The sequence below is a fragment of the Panicum virgatum genome, chromosome 3N, assembly GCF_016808335.1.
Source record: "Panicum virgatum strain AP13 chromosome 3N, P.virgatum_v5, whole genome shotgun sequence".
NCBI classification, from domain to species: domain Eukaryota; kingdom Viridiplantae; phylum Streptophyta; class Magnoliopsida; order Poales; family Poaceae; genus Panicum; species Panicum virgatum.
In genome coordinates this window covers 9,189,168-9,204,064 of record NC_053147.1, presented here as the reverse complement: position 1 = coordinate 9,204,064, position 14,897 = coordinate 9,189,168, and the positions used below count along the sequence as shown (strand labels likewise).

The 14,897-nt window shown below is 45.3% G+C and overlaps 1 protein-coding gene across 1 annotated transcript; it reads right to left on the bottom strand.

Annotated features, from left to right (window-relative positions):
* Positions 1-273: 273 nt before the first annotated feature.
* LOC120667348 (transcription factor bHLH25-like) lies at positions 274-5,678 on the bottom strand. Its single transcript, XM_039947443.1, has 3 exons — positions 4,888-5,678; positions 4,360-4,776; positions 274-894 (listed from the first exon to the last, which is right to left on the bottom strand). The coding sequence occupies exons 1-3, from the start codon at positions 5,503-5,505 to the stop codon at positions 787-789; spliced, it is 1,143 nt and encodes a 380-aa protein (XP_039803377.1). The 5' UTR covers positions 5,506-5,678; the 3' UTR covers positions 274-786.
* Between the last annotated feature and the right edge of the window lie 9,219 nt (positions 5,679-14,897).

Sequence of the window (14,897 nt, the reverse complement as noted above, 5' to 3'; positions counted from 1 at the left end):
CATCACTATGTTGGCTTATTATTAATAAGTACCTGCTTTGTCCAAATTGCTCTCAGAATCTACATATATCTTTTATTTTAATTAACTTCCTTGACCATGCTGGCAACAATTGAGAATAATCCTTTGAGTCGGGAAAAAAGAATAGCTCTAAATCTTTCACCACTGTAATATGTATCTGTTAAGAGTATTTCAGATGAGTCACTGCAGTATAGAAACTCATCAAGGACGACACTGATGAGTAGTACACAACTCGATCGATCTCATTACAGTATGTTTTTTGAAAATAATCTCATTACAGTATATATCCACTACTTTACATCCAAACATTGTTTTCATATACAATGCACCAGTATATGAATACAAGGGTTTATTAATCTATCAAACAACACGACACTACAGTACATGTACATACTCCCCCCCCCACCCCAAAAAAATAAAATATAATAAAAGAACATGTGTGAATTTGCATATATAGTGACAGCCGCTCCTTTTCTTCATTGGAAGCAATAACTGTAGTTGATCTTGAGAACATTTCCGTGCCAAAGAAGACGTGGTGCAGGAATTCTCGTATAGCAACTTGCAAGCATCTGTGTGCACGTCCACACACGCTTTCACATATCACTTCACACTCTGTACTAGTGCATGCAATTTGCTAGTCAATCGCATGCAACGCTAGCTACGTTATTGCACACGAAGAAAAATTTCCAAGCCATACTTGTTTACAAAAAAATTAAAGGTACCCATGCGCATGTACCTAGATATATCCACCGTTGGGCACTGCGCTAGTCAATTCCCTGTTTCTTCAGTGCCGTTGCAGTTGCTTTGCTGGTGTGATAATGCAGAGTTGAGCCTGCCTACAATCTCCTCCGCTGTTATGGTGAAGCCCTCCTCCACCTGAAATGAACAATAATTGACGTTTCACCGTACATATTAGCACATAATTGATGAGATAAAAGTAGTATAAACAGAATAAATAAATTGAAGCTAATACCACCTGAGTAGAACCATCTAATTGACTGGACAGTTTTTTTTAACAAATACTACAAACTTTTCCACACAAATAAAGTTATTGAATAGAAAAGCAAGCACTCATAAGGTTGACATTTAGTGGAGCGCGGTTTGCAACGATACAATGAGAAAAGCCAACCTAATATGCTGTATATATACTAGTAGAGTTAGTCTCTCATATATAGTTGTGCTGTTACTTTGTAATTCTTATGCAACACAAACGTATATATGCACTCAATATTTTTTTTCATTAAATTGTATTTTTATATTTGTATGAAGTTTTATTGCTTGTTACTGGAAACAGACACATAGTTTTTGCAAACACAAATACATCTAGTTGTTCAATCTCACTGGTCAGTATCATTTCTTAACAACAATTCTTATATAGATGTATCTGATTTGTAAACACTGTTATAGTATGGCGATACTAAATTAGTAATAATGCAACCCTTTTCTTGCATTGCTATCACAAGCAAAGGAGGAACTTTTGGATTGATAGGTACTTTTTCAAGCCCTAAAGTTAAAATAAGTGCCTCATCATGTATGGATGCAGATTAGAGCAAAATACATGGACGGTCCTCCAACTTGTCTCGAGGTGTCATCTAGGTCCCTAAACTATCAAAATGCATTTTTAGATCTCTAAATTTATCCAGAGGAATCATTCGGATCCCTAAACCCTCAACATGCATTTTTAGGTCCCTAAACTTGTCTAATATGTCATTTCGGCCCCCTAAACTCTCAAGGTGAATTTTCATATCCCTGAAAATTGCCATTACTTTATTGTATTCAAAATGGACTATTTATTAAACTATTTTTCACTCGATTCGTTGAGAAACCATTTTAATTCTGAATTAGCTACTTATTAATCATACATCATGGGTTAATCTAGATCATTTGATATCAACAGTTGATATTATAGTTTTATCTTTTAACATGGAGTATCAATGCTAATCCTGAATATTTCTTACTAACTATTTATATTTTGCATGTGCTTTGTATAAATTTATTAAAATATTTTTTCCATTCTCAATAACAATCAAAATAGTAATTTTATTAAATTTAAAGTAGCAAAAGAATTTTCCATTAATTTAAAGTAGCCAAATAACATTTATATTAAATTAGAAATATCATCTTGAGAGTGTAGGGACCTGCATGACATCACAGGAAAAGTTTATGGACCTAAAAAATGCATTTTGAGAAATTAGGAACCTACGAGACACCTTGGAGAACAAGTTCAGGGATCTGAAAATGCATTTTAAGAATTTAGGGACCTAGATGACACATTAGAACAGGTTTAGAAACCGTTGGTGTACTTTACACCGTAGATTATATGTCATTTGATGTTGTTTAGTTGAACTTGAACTAACCAGAGTGTTCAAATTCAGCAAGAGCATTCAATTTCTTTAGTGCATGCACACCCAGTGGCGAATCTAGCCCATATATATATGTTGAGGGGGCTCATCTCCTTTCACTTCTTCCTCCTCCCCCTTCCTCTTCATTCTTTCATCCCAAAAATGGAGAGGGGGCTTAGGGGGTATTCATTGATCTTAGGGAGGTAGGGGGGCTTGATCCCGCCTAGCCTCCTTAGATTCGCCCCTGTGCCCACCAATAAATCTGTAGTGCTCATGACACACTATCATATACAAGGGCCAGTATGGATTCACCTGGTTCACTACGGGATGCAAGTTGTTTGCCGTGTGTCAGAGGCACACGGCAAAGACCCGAATACCCACAGCAAAGAGTTTGCCGTGTGTTGCACACGGCAAACAACACACGGCAGACAGCAGCCGGCAAAGATAGCTTTGCCGTGAGCCATTTCGCGGGCACACGGCAAAGAGTTCGTCGTGTGCTAGGTTAACTCACGGCAAAAAAAAAATGAACGAGAAATAAAAAAAAAATACCCGCTGCCGCTGCTCTGGGCCGGCACCACCACCACGCCGCCGATGCTGCCGCCGCCACCAGCCCCTCCCCTTAACAACCGCCGCCACCACGCCGCCGTCGTTGCTGCCACCACCACGCCGCCGCCGCCAGCCCGGAGCTCCGTGCGCCGCGGCCACCGGAGCAAGGGGTCCGGGCTCCGCATGCCGCCGCCACCGGAGGAGGGGGCCGGGCCCCGTGCGCCGCGGCCACCGAAGGAAAGGGGCCGCGCCCCGAGCGCCGCCGCCACTGGAGGAGGGGGGCGGTCCCCGTGCGCCGCGGCCACTAGAGGACAGGGCAGCGCCCCGAGCGCCGGCGCCGCCGGAGGAAGGGGGCCGCACCCCGAGCGCCGCCGCCGCCGGAAGGGTGTCGGGCCCCGAGCGCTGCCGCCATCGGAGGAGGGGGCCGAGCCCGCGCGCCGCCGGGATCAGCCACCGGGAGGGAGGGGCCGCTCCACCAGGAGGGAGGTGCCCGCGCCGCCGGGATGCACCGCTGGGAGGGAGGTGGTCGCGCCGTCGGGATGCACCGCCAGGAGGGAGGGGCCGCGCCGCCGGGAGGGAGGTGGCCGCGCCGCCGGGATGCAACGCCTCCTCTGTTGCGTGTGGGCGTGTGTGGTGTGTATGATGTGTGCGTGTGTATGCTGAGTTTAAGTGTGGGGGGTGGGGACGACGGTTTGACGAGTACCGCAGATCGGGCACCCGGCATAGTCATAGTTTGCCGAGTGCTCCGGATCTGGCACTCGGCAAACTCGCTTGTTTGCCGAGTGCTAAAAAAAACACTCGGCAAATAAGCTCTTTGCCGAGTGCCTATTTTTTGTCGAGTGTATATTTTTTGACACTCGGCAAATGACTTGTTTGCCGAGTGCCCGATGAAAAGCACACAGCAAACCTTTAGGCACTCGGCAAATGCAGTGCATATATAGGTTTCATGTTTATGGGAACGAATCAAGCTAGTAATGTATCTAAACCTCGACAAGGAATCAAGATCCAAATTAAAATCAAAATTTATATTTGAATCACAATATATGCTCTTGTTATTAAAACACAACCTCTTCTAGTAAAAACTAAGTTTTCTTACTCTTAAGCGACACGTTAGAATTAATGCACTAACTACACTCTCATTTTTTGGCTACGGAAAAGTATTCTCACAACATGAACTAAAATACTCCAATGCATGGCAGAATTGCACTCCGTGAGCTTCGTGGCAATAGCTATCCAATTGTGTTTTGGCTACTTTTCTTGCACTATTGTATTAATTAAAACGTTCCCCCTAACCAGCTGACTAGAAACAGCATTCAGACATTTGGTACACCAAAAGGTTATCGATCAGCAGCTAGTACAGCTTGCTGATGAGATGCAATAATAATAATTCAGAGTGTTGAATTAATGCAGAAAACAGTAAGTGAAATAAAAGAAATGAAAGCAGACTGCTTGCCTTGGCCGTGATGGTTATGATCACAGTGCAAGCCGAGAACGGCATGACGTTGGCATGGACGATGCTGAGCCCGATATCCTCGACCTCGGCGAGCACCGTCACGGCCACCCCCTTGCCGCCCCCGCAATGGATCCTCACCATCGCGCTCTTCTCCGAGAACCGTGCCTGGATCTCAGGAAGAGCTGGTTTGCCCGTCGCTGGTGGCCCAGAAGACGCCGACGTCGGCGACGGTGAGCCATCATTCTCGTCGGGCGCCGCGACGGCGGCGTTGCACGGCTTCTTGTTCTTGACGCGCACCACGGTTTCGTTGCTCCTGCCGTTGCTGCCGGCGGCCTCCTCCTCTTCCAGGGCCTTAAGCCGCTGCTGGAGCTCCTTGACGTACTTGGCCGCGTCGGAGAGGATCGTTGCCTTGTCCATCTGGTAACAGGTTAATTAACAGTTGCATCATTATCCTCTGCAATCTGTGTTAGGGATTTGGCGGCGAGAACAATCAAGTCACAAGTGCTGCAGTGTTTGATTTTGGGGAACCTTTTTGAGACCGGGGATGACAGTGGAGAGCTCGATCAAGCGTTTGTTGATCTTCTCCCGCCGCTTCCGCTCGGCGATGATGTGGTCTGGCGCGTACGACGCCGGCGATGCGGCTTCCAGGCTTCTCAGGGAGGCTCTCCGTCTCGTCGGCGGCGGTGACCCGTGGGCCGGCTCAGGCAAGCTGCGTGGGGGTGGGGCGGCGGCATCCTCCACCATGGCGCCGCTGCCAGGCTGCGCCGAGCCGGTGACGAAGTTCCAGCTAACCAACGGCAGGTTGGTGTTGTTGCTCGGCGGCAGGGCGCGCCTGATCAACGAGCTCGGCGGCGACGGCGGCCAGGAGCCATGGCTATCCCTGGCAGCAGCTGGGGCTCGAACAGTAGTGCCGCTGCCGCCGTCCGTGATGTCGCCGTCGCCGCCGGAGCTCCAGCTGTTGGCCGCATCACGGGCTTCGTGGGCCGTCAGCTCCCGGACCATTTCCACGGCGTGGGATGCGTCGCGGAGCGCTTGGAGCGCAGGAAAGGTTGCCTCGCCGCCGCCGTCGCCGATGATGGCAGGCTCCGGGTGCTCGTTCAGCAGCGTGTCAATGGCCCACTGCATGAACATGCTCGAGTCCTCCATGTTGTGCACTCCCACCCGGAGCTCGATCAACCACACAAAATTTGTGCAGTGCAAGCGATCGATACGAAAAAATGACTCAATAAAGCCGATTTGGGGAGAGTTTCCCTTCCCTTTTTATACACGACATAAAATTTACTCCCTCCATTCCAAATTATAAGTCATTCTGAAAATCTTAGAGAGTTAAACTATCTCAAAGTTTGACCAAAATTATAAAGAAAAACACAAAGATTTATGACACGCACTCGGATTCGTGACTTCGAGGCCCCCGCGTCGCTCCCCCGCGCAGGCGACTAGGGCGGCGGCCCACCCTAGCGGCGGCCGCCGCCCACCCCACACCCACACGGCCGTGCCGCCGCCGGAGCAAGCTGCAGGAAGCCCTCGCGGCTTGCTAGGAAGGCGGCGGCGAGGCCTTTTGACGGTTTTTTTGGCTGCTCGCATCCGGATCTACGCGGAGGACGGATGCGGCGGTCATGGCGGCGCCATTGCCAGGCGTGAAGGAACTGGCGCGTGTGGCGGGAGCTCCTGCTGCTGGGTGACCGCGACACGCCCCGGCAGCGGGCCGACGCTGGTGGCGGCCGGCGTGGCCGGTACCGGGGTCCTGGTGGATGGGCATTGGGGGCAGCCGCGCGTGAACAGATCCGGGTCCCTGGCGTCCGGATCCGGTTGCGGCGGGTCTGCGCGGCGGCGGCGGGCGGCTGCAGCGTTCGTGGCGCGGTCACCTCGGCGAGGAGGAGGGGGCGACCGTCCGGCATCAGTGCGGGCGGCGTCCCGCGCGCGGCGGCAGCCTCTTTGCGGGTCGCGTGACCCCTGTGCGGCGGCGGCCTCGTTGCAGCGACACGACGCGACGGTGCCGCCGGCGGTCGTCGGCGGCGACAAGGAGGCGGAGGGGCAGCGGCGTTCGACATCCGACGTGGCTGGCCGACGGTGGGCGCGGCGTCAGCTGCCTGTGGGCTGTAGGAGCGGAGGCGAGTAGGCCAGTGAGCGGGAGCCGGCCACTTCGGCTCGCAGGATGCCGCGATGTGGAGCAAAGCGTAGGTGGAATTACGACGGCTTGGCGCGTGGAGGCGCGGTGGTGGTGTCGTCCTGGAAGGTCGTGGCTTTGGTGCCGGATCGCCGCTTCGTGCGCGTGCAACACTAGGTTCGGATGCTCCGGGCGAAAGCCCTTGCCGGCAGGATGACGGCGGCGTCCTTGACATCGTTTCCCCGTTGGGGGCGTCATTTCTGGAGCTACAATTATGCTACACGAGGTTCTCTGGGTGAAAACCCTGTCCTCTGGACGAGCGACGGCGGCGATGTTATCGTCGTGCCTTTCTTGGAGGCGTCGTCTCTTGAGACCTAGCTCGGTTTGAGGCATTGCTGGTCCTTTGTCCATTCTTCTGCCGGGTCGATATTTCCGCCGCGTGGCAAGCTGGAAGGGTGTCGCCGAGCCCACGCGGAGGTGATTGTTGTCTTGGTGGCGGCTTGGGGTTGTCGCTTCGTGGCCGGTTGTCTGCTTGCAGCGGACTGTGGCGGCTGGCGTTGCTTCGCAACAGTCAGTGCAGTGTGGGACTGCGTTGAAGGATGACGCTTGCGTCACGGGCTTCGTGGGACAACTAGGCTTGCAGCGGGCTGTGGCGGATTGCTCTGCATGGCTGGGGCCACCCGCCCGGTGCGGTACAACGTCGGAAGATGGCGCAAGCGAATTCCTTGTCTTGCTGCTGTGGCTGCAGTGGCTAATTGCGTGGGTAAAGCAATGAGATGAAGTCCAACTACGGTGTTGGTTTGGCTGTTGATAGAGATCCAGGGGGAACGGGGCATCTTTGCTCACCACTTCGACGACAACTTCCTAAACGGACCCTGGGCGTGGAGTTCTGTGGCGGGCGTGGCAAGGCCCCCGTGTGCGGTGCTCTTTCGAGGCGACACGAGAGGAGTCCAACGGCGGATGCGGTGAGGCCCCCGCGTGTTGTGTTGTCGCGGCGGCGACTGCGAGGCAGTCAGCGAGTGGCTCGGATCCGGTATTGTTCACTCCGTCGGGTGGAGTGTTTTTGTTGCTGCGGCATCGCGGCGAAGGGTTCTGCATAGCGGTGACCCTCTTGGTGCGGTGGTGTCCGCTTCCTTTCGTTCTCTATCGATGTTAGGTCACGCCGTGGTTTTCGATGACTACAAAAGTGTGGAGTGTGGGTGGTTGCAGTCGTACTGTAGGCTTTGCTGCCGTCGTTGAGTAGCGTGGTGTGGTCTCGTTGAGTACAGTTTCGAGTGGAGTTGCGTGGCCGTGTTAATGTCCCAATCCAACCGGCTTGAGTTGTGTTCAGTTGAGTTGAGCTCGGCGACTGTTGATGCCCCAATCAAACCCGTCGGTGTTGTTTGTTTTTCTTTTTCCAGATTATGACCTCCCAGGGACATAATCTTGTATTTTTTCTACTATATCAATGAAACACACTCATCGAGTGTCGTTCGTTCAAAAAAAAAGATTTATGACATCAAATAGATATCCTATGAAAATATAACTAATAAAGAATTAATGATACTTAATTAGTATGGTAAATGTTATTATGTTGTTGTATAAATTTGGTCAAATTTGAAAATTTTTGACTCTCCAAGATTCTTATAATGACTTATAATTTGGAACGGAGGTAGTATCAAGTTGAGTAGTCCCTCTCAGTGTCTCCTGTCACTAAATTAATTCCCATCCGAAAGTCAAGAACAGCAACAGAGCAATTAGTGTAGTAGTGAGTTAGTGACCTCTGTGATTACTTTTGATTGTGCAAATTTAGGGGGTGCAAATAGGTGATTTAGTGATCCTTCAACTCTTTTTAGTTCAAATATACTTCAAAATAGAATCTTATTTTTGATAAATAATAATAAATATTTGAACTAAAATATTTGCACCCCTACGCAAATTCAATCCAATGAAAGTGAAACATTTGCACCGGGCCATCATAGAACGCGACAAATGGAGGTGAAGTATAGCGGCTGATGAGTGATGATACGTTGATATCGTTTTCTTTTGTTTTGAGTGGATGATACGTTGATATCACCTGCATGGTAGACAAATCATGAACAGGTACGGTGACGAGGGATATTTTGGACATGCCTACACCCCATGCATTATTAGTATTTTTAACGCAGGGGCGGAGCTGCATGCAGCCATCTGGGTCGCCGGCCCTGATGAAATTTGCCAAAATTAATACAAATTACTGTTTAGCACTGTTTGTTCACGGGGCCGACCCCACTAGTGTTTAGCGCACCTGACCCGGCAGCTTTCTCGTCTTGCTTTTTTTCCTGCCCTTAAACGATTTATTACTCACTCGGTGCATATGCCTGGTAATTTTTCAACATTTGATCCAAATATCTTGAGAGATAATTTTTCAACATTTGATCCAAATCTCTTCAGCCGTCGATGATACCTTTAGACAGAAAGTCCGGGTTCAAAATTAAATTCACGTGGTGTTTCCTTCACCCTGCGTACACACGCAGCACGCTAGCTGTGCAAATTAAATTCAATTATTGTATGTCTTACTCATTGCTAAAACAAATTAAAATTTAGTTCTATTTTGCTGCCTTTTAAGAGCCCCCAAAATACGTATATCCAGATTTCATCGAGATTATACCAGAGAAAAGAGTTTGTAGAGCGGACCCATCTGAAATTACATGTGTACCTACCTACCACGACTTAGAGATTTATTAATTTGTGTTATGAAAAAATTAAGATTAGTGATTAATTTATGTAATAATTAATTAGATTAGTCATTAGGCGGTCATTTTTCATTGAAGGATCGTCACGAAAGGGTCACCACCAAAGGGTCAATCCCAAGGGACAGCATGTCCTTAGGACCTATATATATTATGTAATCAATCACATCATTTCATTGAGCACTAATCATTCCATTCACTTTTACTCTAACACGTTATCACGCCGCATAGACTCAACGCTGAGCGACAGGGGCCAAACTTGTTCCCTGGGGAGAACTCACCGAATTGCCTCGACTAGAACTTGACGCGACTCTCTACCGAGAGCCGAACGACGGCAGGCCTCACGGTTGTAGAACGAAAACTCGCCAAGGCAGACAGGCAGTCACAGTCGACGAGATCGACATCAAGTGGAACTCGACGAGAACTCGCAAAGAAACCAGAGACTTAAAGGTCTCGACCATTCACAGATAAGCATAACAGACCTAGAGGCAGGCCTCTGCACCACCACGGCAAAAGCAAGTTCATGGTGGATTCATGATATCCATTCATGGATTCGCCCACAGGTAAAAAGAAAACGAAAACAGAGACTCGATGGTCTCTGTACCGCAAGAAAATCCATAGCGGATTCATGATGATCCAATCGTTCAAAGGAACTAGAAATCAAAGATTTCACGCACAGGTAAGATGAACCAGAGCATTCCACAACTTACGGATGAGTGCCTTCACACTGCGTTTTGCAATCCATCCATGGTGGCTGTTCTGGATTCCTCCGTCGACGCTACAATTGCCATGCACTGAACACGGCTTCACCACCACGGCCGTACCACCAGTGGAGACCGCGGATGCAGCCTCGGAGGCGCTGCAGCGCCGGCATCTCCGCCGACCCCCTTCACCCGCCCGCGTCTTCCGTCGCGTGGCGGCCACGGACCACCATCCGGACACCCGGCATGGCGCATGGAGCCCGCTGCCTTGGGTTTCTCCTCCCAGATTTGAGCGGCTGGTGGCCGGCGGCCGGCCAAGGCCGGTGCACGAGGAGGACGGGCAAAACCGAAGCAGATGGGAACCAGGGGGCCCTGGGCGCGGCGCACGGCGGCGCTAGGCGCAGCGACGGTGGCGCCCTCCGGCGATGGAATCGGCGGCGCACTGAAGGGGCAGCGTCGACGCGCTTAATGAGGCAGGAGGCGGCGGCTCTTGGAGGAGACGGTTAGGATTTCCCTACCGTGCCCCCCTCCTTGCCCTTTGTTCGGTCCGGGCCGAGTTGTGCCAGGCCGAACCGGCCCATCAAGCTGACTCGAGCCGAGCCAAGCCGCATGCTAGCAAGCCGAGCCGCCAGAGCATAGCCGAGCCGAGCCAACAGAGCCGAGCCCTCCTCCTTCTTCCCTGCAATCTTGCATGAAGGCCCCGGATTTCTATTTTTTTTCACATGTTAATTTATTCAGTGCAGCATATTTATATTTGAGAGTCTAGATTATTCTGTTTTAGCCCCTAGACTAGATAAACACTGCAATATATTGCATTTATAATTGAATATATAATTGCTAGTTTTAGACCTTGTGCTTAAAATGCCTTATGATGCAAATTATTAACCTAGTGTAAATAGATTTTTTTAAAGACCTACGAGACTTTATAAATTGCATCATAACATAATATATTGTAGTTGTCTCACTATGTTAATATTTAGACATTTATTTTTCTTTTCTGTGTCTATGATTTCCTGCTTTAGTCATGGATCTGATCAGTAGGGTGAGTTTTTACTTCTTTACATGGTTTGTTTTTAAGACCAGAAAATTATTCATATCTAAATATACATAGTTTGCCATTTTATTATTTGGCAATTAATTAATCTTAATTGCAACAAAATTGGATCCTATTAATTACTTGATAGTTAATTAAGATTGGATAAATTTAGGCTCATGTGAGCCTAATCCGAAAAAAGACAAAATGGCAATAGAACCATTTTTGCTAGAAGGACTAACACAGAAAATAGTTTTTCCTTTGATCATATGTGATTTTGCATAAATTATGCCACTACCCAACTATAGCACTTTGTGGTTTGTTGTTGTTTGGATATTGTCATTGTAATATATTTTCTGGTTTGATTATAATATATTACAATGCCATTTTGGTTCTATTATATTTTTGGAGTATGTGGTGCACTCAACCCTCTTTGCACCACATACATATTACATTTGTGACTTTGATAATTTTATTGGGCTATGTTGGTGCGCCCAAACCCCCCATTTTTGCACCAACACATAGGTCACATTTGTAATTATACAATAGAATTGAGTATGTCGGTGCCCCCAAACCACACTTTTGCACACATACAAGTTAAATTTGCTATTTGATTTAGATGCAAATTTAACAAAGTTCTTTATAGAATAAAAAACTGCAATATAAATATCTTGATTATTTTGATTAATTAACACAAGGTAATGGAGACTATGGCATTGGCTGCGTTTAATTTCTTGTGAATTATCCTGTCTTGAGACCACGCCATAGCAGTAATCTAATCACCTGTTACTGAGAGGTCTACATCTTGTTTCTCTGAAACTTAATGATTACCTATGATGTGTTTTTAATCAAAATAAAGGTTTTGGATTGCTCTTTGTCATCATATTGTTTTGCTATTACACAAGGTAGTAGAGTCCTAAGTAAAGGCTGCGTTTAATTCCTTGAGAATTAATACGCCCAAAGACCGTGCTTAGGCAGCAATATTCATTGCCTACTATAAAGACCTACTCTTTGTCTCTGGCATAGAGATTATCTTGTCTTGTGTGTACCAAAATTTATGATGATTCATTGCATGGTCTACACATTTATGTGGTTATACAATGATCCAAAACTATGATGAGATATACAATTGTAAAATATTGCATTTGATATTACAACATCATCATAGTGATTTGAGTTTACCTTAGGTGTAAACTCATTACATCAATGGTTTGTCACATGCTGTGGATATTGACTTCAAAGGAGTCTGTTGAACTCGCTCTTGATGGCATCAATATCTCACATGGACAATGGACGTTAACTAGTTTTATCCCATAGACTAATAAAAGAGTTTAATGACCTTGATTGGGGTTATTTATTATAGAAAAAAATTGTACCTTACTATTGTTAAGAAACAATATCCATAAAGATTAACAATAAGAATATCTTATGGAAGGAAAAATTGATCTATATTAAACATCATTAAGGGATAAAACAGGAGTTAGGACATAAGATTTGAAAGGTTTTCAATCTTAAATTTCAAGCTCTCTAGGAATTTGATTTGTTTTTGCCAGATCTTCTAAGTTTGCATAACAAAGACTCCCATTTCTATCATAAGAGAACCTAAATTCAAGGACAACAAGCTCATCGAATATAATTCGAATGACTTTCTTTGAAATTTGGGAATAATCTTATGGTCCATTGATATTGTTTAGTTCCTCGAAATATGTTGTAACACTTGTTGTCAATGCATAACTATTGTGAGTATCATATTGATGAATTTGATACTCGACAATACTTATAGTTTTTTTTTATATATTAGACAAGATTTTCATTGAATTCTTGTCATATATAGATCGTACGAGAATCACTCCAATTTGGAATGATATGTGCCTAGTGGATAATTTCTACCAAAAACTCTATAATTACATAAGCAAAATATTTCTGGTTCTTATGACAAGAAGAGGGAATAATTTTGGCTATCGCTGATGCGATGCAATGATAGTTTGGTCTACTCTTCTCCACTATCATTCTTCCTATGGATATGAGTAAACAATTGAGGACATTTAATTATGTCCTAATTTAACTCATATTTTACTAAAGTATAGAGATATCCACATGTGTTTTTAGGGAAACACAGAAAGACAACTTTGGATATGGCATATAAGTAATGAGATGGATCTCATTTTGATTGTATTATGCATACAACCATCTCGTACAACATGTTGCATATACAAATTTTTCACACGGTTGATCTATTCAATTTGAAATGATCAACTTGGGCATCCAAAGGGATGCGTGAGAAATTAATGACAATTCATTTGGTCATGATTTTCCCAAAGTATGTATACGGTAAGTACCACAGGGAAACGGATTTTAAGACCCTCTTATCTTAAAATCAGATTGATTATCTTAGATTCCTCGATCGTATGCAAAAGAATATGTATGGGTCCGATAAAAGATTGTATGGATAGTTCGGACATTTCATGGTTGTAAAGATACATCTGTTAGATGATCTAAAGTGTGCAAGATCCATTCTTAGCCATACATTTAGTAGATAATGCCTTTTGTTATGAGCATTATCCTGAACACTACTGAGTTTTTGTACCTACAATGACGGTTGTTTGGTATAACAAAAGTTTAATTACATATCCAAAAGGATATATTGGAATCTATAAGTATGGCATTAAGTCATAACAAGACCATTATTAGTAAATTGCTATTGCCAACTTCGTGTTGAACTCAGGTAGACTTACACACTCCTGACTTATGATTAACTGCATATCCCCCATATGCATATAGTACGTGGAAATACATGAAGATTTCCTATTTGCGTAAGATTGAGTTACGTTGTATACGTACCACTCTCACCACCGCAGCATACATTGATGGATTCACACAAGAAATTGGGGATCAATATGAGATTTCAAATCTCCGTCGATTGTTCAGTATCTAGATCTCTTAGAGAGGATCTATTTACAACATGTATGCTGGATTTTAGTATAAATGAGTTTTTTCCAGGCATTAGGGGGAGATTAGAAGTACCATATATAATACCCGGAAAATATTTGAATGCATGAAACATTTCAAGCTCAGGATCACGTACTAAGTTAACTAAACTTTGAGTTCAAAGAATTATTGATTTGCATAGTATTGCGAATAAACTGCCACATGCATTTACTAATTATTAATCTAATGCAAGTCTGTACCAGAAAGAGTAGTGGTACTAAGTAAAACCACTCAACTCCCAATTGTAAATAAGAGGGGGAGAATTATGGCCATAAAGCAGGATTATTAATGCTAGCATAAGAAGTCTTTTTCTTCTAAAGTAGTAAATGCAACTCAACCTTTGGTTGAAAGATACATAGAGGACATTCTATGTCCTGTGGATATTTATAATCCACAATCTAGCTCAGAGGGGCACCAAAATGCTGATGCTTGGGTATCGGAAAGCCCTAACTTTCGTTTAAGGAAGTCACGATGAATCATTCAGGGTTCATTTTTGAGTTTTGATAGCCGGGGAATTATATCATATAAAGACTACGTGTATCGATACATACTTCTCTGAATAAATTGTATATATTATCCCAAGTTATCCAATTAATAGACCATGACAGAGTGTTTTGTCACTCTTACTGGAACTTGTTGAGCAAAATTATACATACAGAGATAGTCTTGCTCACCAAAAAAGAGGTGTTTTGGGCAATGAAGCCAACACCTAGTTGTACCTTTACTGTGGGTACAAAAGTGTTTTCATCCTAGAATATTGAGAACAATAAGCTGGTGAGATTAAATCAAGACTAGTAGCACAAGGGGTTTACGCAAAGCCCGGAGCATTGATTTTAAATGCAGGTTATTCTCCATAGTAAATTATAAATTTCTGATACTAACTTTTGACTAGCAGTATAAAAGCATCTATCTTTGCAGTTGATAGTTGATAAATAAAGTGATTACATATGATCACTTGATTTGGTATATTGTGAAACTTCCGGGAAGGAGTTTACATA

Bases quoted from the DNA above. Each gene is read 5' to 3' on its own strand.
- LOC120667348 (XM_039947443.1), bottom strand. From the start codon at position 5,505: ATGGAGGACTCGAGCATGTTCATGCAGTGGGCCATTGACACGCTGCTG. The intron at 4,777-4,887 runs GTTCCCCAAAAT...ACCTGTTACCAG, and splicing joins TCATCCCCGGTCTCAAAAAG to ATGGACAAGGCAACGATCCT. The intron at 895-4,359 runs GCAAGCAGTCTG...TGTTCATTTCAG, and splicing joins TCATAACCATCACGGCCAAG to GTGGAGGAGGGCTTCACCAT.